At 69.5% G+C, this 5,484-nt stretch overlaps 1 protein-coding gene across 1 annotated transcript; it reads right to left on the reverse strand.

Moving 5' to 3' along the window:
• Positions 1-871: 871 nt before the first annotated feature.
• Positions 872-5,480, reverse strand: LOC107119293 (ankyrin repeat domain-containing protein 50-like; the record flags this gene model as incomplete). Its single annotated transcript, XM_015421758.1, has 3 exons — positions 872-3,909; positions 5,015-5,268; positions 5,446-5,480. Coding segments are annotated over 3 exons (3,291 nt in total), but the record flags the coding sequence as incomplete, so codon positions are not given.
• Positions 5,481-5,484: the final 4 nt, after the last annotated feature.

The following is a 5,484-nucleotide window of genomic DNA, read 5'->3' on the forward strand; positions in this document are numbered from 1 at the left end:
GCAGACGGAGATGCCCGAGGCAGGACCCTTAGGAGAGGCCGGCCAGGGGTGGGGTGGGGTGGGCGCGCACTGCACACCTCCCTCTCTTGCCCGTGGGGCGGGGCAGGCACAGCTGGCCTGGCAGTGGGTCAGACCTCCCGGCGACTCCTGGCTGGAGAATCGGGCAGGCCCGCCTTCTGTGTCCGGCCCCCACGGCCAGTCCCACGGGTGGGGCTCGGCCTGCTTTTGCACAGGGGGCCTGGGAACAATGCGCCCCCTCCCCCCAGGAGGAATGCCTCCCTGGGCCCGGCCTCCCTCGGGAACATCGGGGTCTGGGGCAGGGCCCCCTTGCGGCAGAGGTAGCAGCCCCCAGGAAGGGAACAGAAGGCAGTGGAGGGAGCGAGGCCTTGGCCTCAGGGGAGAGGGGCTCTGCCCCTAGGCGCGTGCGCGCACACACACCCGGATTCTTCCCCCCATCCCCCCCATCAGGGAGGAGGGCGGGCCACTGCCTTTCTCTCCACATCCTGAGGTCTCAGGCACCCCTGGCCCCACGGCCCTCGAGAACCCCAAATCCCACCCACCCCCGGTTTGCTGTGCTCTCTGCGTGTGGGGTGGGCTCCTGCCCTCCCAGCTTTCACCGTTCACAGACGAGAGGGAAACGGCAGCGCGGCCTGGACCCCCCCCCCCCCGCTCGCCAGGTCCATGGGTCTTGGACAACCTCTCTGGGAGCAGCCGTGGGCAGGAGAGGAAATTGCACCCCAGACAAGGGGCAGCGCTTCCTGCCGAGACGGGGAGGAGGCGCCCTTGCCGAAGCTCCTGGGCACAGACAGTAACTCCCCCACCCCACCCCACCCCCGGCAGAGGCAGCCCGGCCTCCGGAAACGTTGTGCAAAGAGATCTGTCCGGGTCCCCCCACCCCCAGGGTGGGTCAGAGGGGGGTTTCCTGCTTGTAGTCGTAGCCGCAGGTGGGGCCCTCGAACTGCAGCTTGATGGCGGCCTTCAGGTGCAGGTGAGGGTCCAGAGAGTCCAGGGAGAGGATGGGGGGCCCGGGGGGCCCTCCGCCAGGCTTGTCCGGGCCCACGGAGCGGGGGGCGGCTGAGAGGGCAGCCTGGCGCCGGCGGGGCAGGGAGTGCTGCTGGATCTGCTGGGCGAAGCTGAGGCAATCGATGGGCACCGTCTGGGCAGTGGCCAGAGAATGGAACGTGGACGCGGTGCTTGCCGAGGAGCCGTCGTGGGACGCCCGGGACTTGCAGCGCTCGTCCACAGAGTCCATGGAGGGAGAGCTGGACCGCTTGCCGGGGGGGGCCGGGCTGCTGTTGGAGCTGCCGGAGGAGCCCAGCTGCGGGGAGGTGGGCACGGACGCTGCCCCGTGGCGCTCCAGCAGCCGCAGCACGGCCTGGTGACCCTGCTTGGCCGCCATGCGCGTGGGGGTGCGCCCGGCCCTGTCACGGATGTCGGGGTCTGCCCCGTGCTCCAGCAGCACACCCACCACCTCAGCTTGGCCCTCCTGGGCTGCGATGGCCAGAGCGCTGGCCCCCTGGCTGCAGGCGTGGTCGGGCTGCGCCCCACTTTCCAGCAAGAGGCGGGCGAGGCCGGCGTGGCCCTGCCAGGCAGCCAAGTGGAGGACGGAGCGGCACTCCCTGTCCACGGCGTCCACGTCCGCCCCGTAGCTCAGGAGGAGGCGCGTGGCGTCCACCCGGCCCTGCCAGCAGGCGACGTGGAGGGCGGTGCGCCCCTGGGCGTCCCGCCCCTCGAGGCCGGCCCCGTTCTCCAGCAGCAGCTCTGCCATGTCCACGAGGCCCTCCAGGACCAGGAGATAGAGCATGGGGCGGCCCTCGGCGTCAGACAGGTTCACGTCGGCCCCCTTGCGCAGGAGCAACTCGGCCGTGGCGCGGTGCCCGCCCAGCATGGCCAGGGCCAGGGCCGAGAGTCCGTCGTAGCCGGTGTGGTCGATGGGGGAGCCCCGCTCGAGCAGGAGCCGCGCAGCGTCCACGTGGCCCTCCTGGGCGGCCAGCATCAGCGGGGCCCGCCCGTCGCGGTTTGGCTCAGCCACGCGGGCCCCGGCCTCCAAGAGCACGGCACAGGTCCGGGCGTGGCCCTGCCAGGCGGCCAGGTGCAGGGGGGTCCAGCCCAACCCGTCCCGGTGGTTCTCGTCAAGGCCTCGCCCCAGCAGGGCCTTGACCACGGCCTCGCTGCCCTGCCCGGCGGCCACGCCCAGCACGGTCCGGCCTTCGCTGTCCAGGGCATCCACGGCCGCACCCCACAGGAGCAAGGAGTCCACAACTGCCCTGTGACCCATGGAAGCGGCGGCTAAGAGCGGGGTGCAGCCCGCTGAGTCGGCCTCATCCACATCAGCCCCGGCCTCCAGCAGCAACTCAACCACATCCGCGTGGCCTTCGTAGGCGGCCACCAGCAAGGGGGTCATGCCGTCCCGGTCTGCGTGCCCCGGAGAGGCGCCGTGCTCCAACAGCAGCTCCACCACCTTGGCGTAGCCACGGCTGGCCGGGACACAGAGGGCCGCCACGGAGAGCGCCGTGCGCCCATCCACGTCAGCATGGTCCACGTGAGCGCCATGAGCCAGCAGCAGGGCCACAATCTCCCGGTGTCCCATGTAGGCAGCTGCAATGAGAGCCGTGCGCCCCTCCGTGTCGGCCCGGTTGAGGTCCGCCCCGTGCTGCAGGAGTGTGTCCACAATGTCCTCGTGGCCCCCCCAGGCGGCTGCCCGCAGCGCCGTTCTCCCCTCTGCGTCGGCGCAGTCCACGCTGGCCCCCGCCCGCAGGAGGATGCCGACGGCCTCGCTGTGGCCCCCCCAGGCAGCAGCCCGGAGCGCCGTCCACCCTTCCCGGTCGGGGCGGTCCACGCTGGCCCCGTGAGCCAGCAGGCAGAGCAGGACCTTGGTGTGGCCTTGGCGCGCGGCCAGAGTCATGGGCGTCTGCCCGTGCCGGTCCGGGACCTCCGCCTGCGCCCCCCGCGCCAGCAGCAGCCCGGCCACTTCGTGGTTGCCGCTGTGGGCGGCGCTGGCCAGCAGAGTCCGCCCATTGGCGTCGCGCTGGTTGACGCTGGCGCCGTTCTCCAACAAGAGGCGCACCGAGTTCTCGCGCTCCAGGGCGTGCTGCAGGGAGGGTCCGGGGCCCTGGTCCCCCAGGCGGGCCCCCGCCAGCACCAGGAGCTCCACCACGGGGGGCTCCAGCACGGGCAGCAGGAGCTCGTCTTCCTCCAGGCAGTGCTCCACGGGCACCCCGCACCACACCAGCCAGAGGGCCAGCTGCCAGGGCTCCATCCCCAGGCCGGCATGCAGCAGGTGGCGGGCCAGCTCGTGGACCTGCTCTGGGCTCAGCCGTGGCGCCCGGCAGGAGGCACGCATGGCCAGCAAGGCGTGCCCGCGGGCCGGGCAACAGACGTACTTCTGGGTGCAGTGCTTGACGTCGCACAGCCACTCGGCGAAGCTGGCGTGGAAGAGGAGGCACGTCCCGCCGGGGCCTTCCCGCACCAGCATCGCCAGGGCCGCCAGCCACCTCTCAAACTCCCCCCAGGGCACCGGCCGGCACGTCCAGACGGCGGCGTAGAGCTCCGCGGGCCCCAGGGGGCGCGGCGTGGCCAGGAGGGCCTCCAGCACGGGGCGGACGGCGGCAAACTCCTGCCCGGGGAAGAGGCGCTGGCACAGCCAGAGGTAGAGTCCGGGGAGGGTGCCTGGGATGTGGCGCGCCTCCCGCAGGGTGATCAGCCCCCCCGCCACGCCGTCCAGCACCCGCTCCAGGTACAGCAGGCAGCCGTTGCTCTTGATGTGCAGCTGGCTCAGGGCCTCGGCCGTGTCGTGCGTCAGGGGCCGCCGGAGAGCCTCCTCCCGGTCCAGCCGGGCCAGGATGTACTGCTGCAAGTCACACACCACCGCCTCCCGACGCAGGTCGTCCAGGCACAGCCGGCGGAAGCCTGGAAGGGAAGAGCCAGACGCCATGGGTGAGGACCACGGCCCCCTCTACGCGGTGGCCTCTTGCGAGCCAAAATTCTACTTTGTGAGCCCCCGGCATTAAAGTTGGGAGAGAACAATTATAGGGTGCTGCAGAAATCAATTTGCTCTGGAGCAATGTTCCCTCTAAACTATGGCGTCTTGTGAGCAAAAGTTCTGCTTCTTGAGCTACTGGCAATAAAGTTGTGAGCAAACGATTTGGCTCCTGCATAAATTAGTTTGCTCTGGAGCCCTCCTTCCTGAGTTAAGACAAAGATCTCTGAGCAGGAGGCTAAAAAGCTGTGAGCTAGCTCACACTAACTCAGCTTAGAGGGAACACTGCTCTGGAGTCCTCCTTCCTGAACCGAGACAAAAATGTGTGAGCCGGAGGCAAAAAAACCTGTGAGCTAGCTCACGCGAGCTCAGCTTAGAGGGGACACTGGACTAATGCTCCCTCTAAGCTGTGGAGTCCTGAGAAGAAGAATTCTACTTGGTGAGCTACCAGTATTGAAGTCGTGAGCCAGCAATTTGGCTGCTCTGGAGCCCTCTTTCCCGAGCCAAGACAAAAATGTGTGAGCTGGAAGTTAAAAAACTGTGAGCTCGCTCCCCCGGACTCAGCTTAGAGGGAACACTGGTGAGGACGGCCCCAGAGCCCCGGGGGAGGGGAGCAGCGGCACAAGGTGGCTGCCCAGCCCCACACATTTTAGGACTCCTCCGGTTCTCGGGGGAGCACGGACAACGGCCAAAAGAAGCACCCCCCCCAAACACCCATCTGGCCTGTAAAGAATCCAGGCCGGTCAGGAACAGGCCCCGGACCCTGGTGCGAGCCCCGCTCCTGTTCTCCCACCTCCCACCACACGCTGCCCGAGAAGGGGGGCCGTGGCTCCGTGGCCGAGCCCCTGCTCCAGGTTCCCCCCTCGGCACCTCCGACTAAAAAGGGTCATGTGGGGAGGCGACGGAGTGTGACCGGGGACTCTGGAGAGACAACATGGGCCCTGACAGACCCGTGGTCCGACCCGGTGTTTCTTCAGTGCCCCGCAGGTAGTGGAACCCCCCCCCCCCCCGCTGTCTCCCCCCTCCTCTCCTCACCTGGAAAGAGGCGCAGCACCCCCTTGCTGTGGGAGCGGGCGGTGCAGACCAGGAGCAGCCAGGGGGGCAGGAGCTGGAGGTGGCCCCCCAGGAGCTGGGCGATGGTTTGGCTGGGCCCCGGCGGGGGGGCGCGCTCCTCCTCCTCCTCCCCCCTGCCCCCCAGTCGGTCGCAGGGGCCGGCATCAAGGGCATCCACCAGCAGCAGCAGGGGCTTGGCGGGGGGCGGCAGGTCCAGCAAGGGCAGCAGCACGGCTCTGGGGGGGTGGAGAGGCAGAGACAGACACGGTGAGAGAGGACCCCCCCCCCAGGGCACTCGATGGGCCTCGGAGGGGGGCCCGCAAGGACATGGCCACCCCTCCACCGTCCCTTGGGCGGGGCGGGACCCCCCCCCCCCCCCCCCCCCCCCGGGGCAGGGGCCCCCTCTCTCTCACCTGCGGAAGGCCTCGTCCGGGTCCCTCTCGCAGTGGGGC

This window comes from Gekko japonicus, unplaced genomic scaffold (genome assembly GCF_001447785.1).
Source record: "Gekko japonicus isolate JY-2015 unplaced genomic scaffold, Gekko_japonicus_V1.1 scaffold4125, whole genome shotgun sequence".
NCBI classification, from domain to species: Eukaryota; Metazoa; Chordata; class Lepidosauria; order Squamata; family Gekkonidae; genus Gekko; species Gekko japonicus.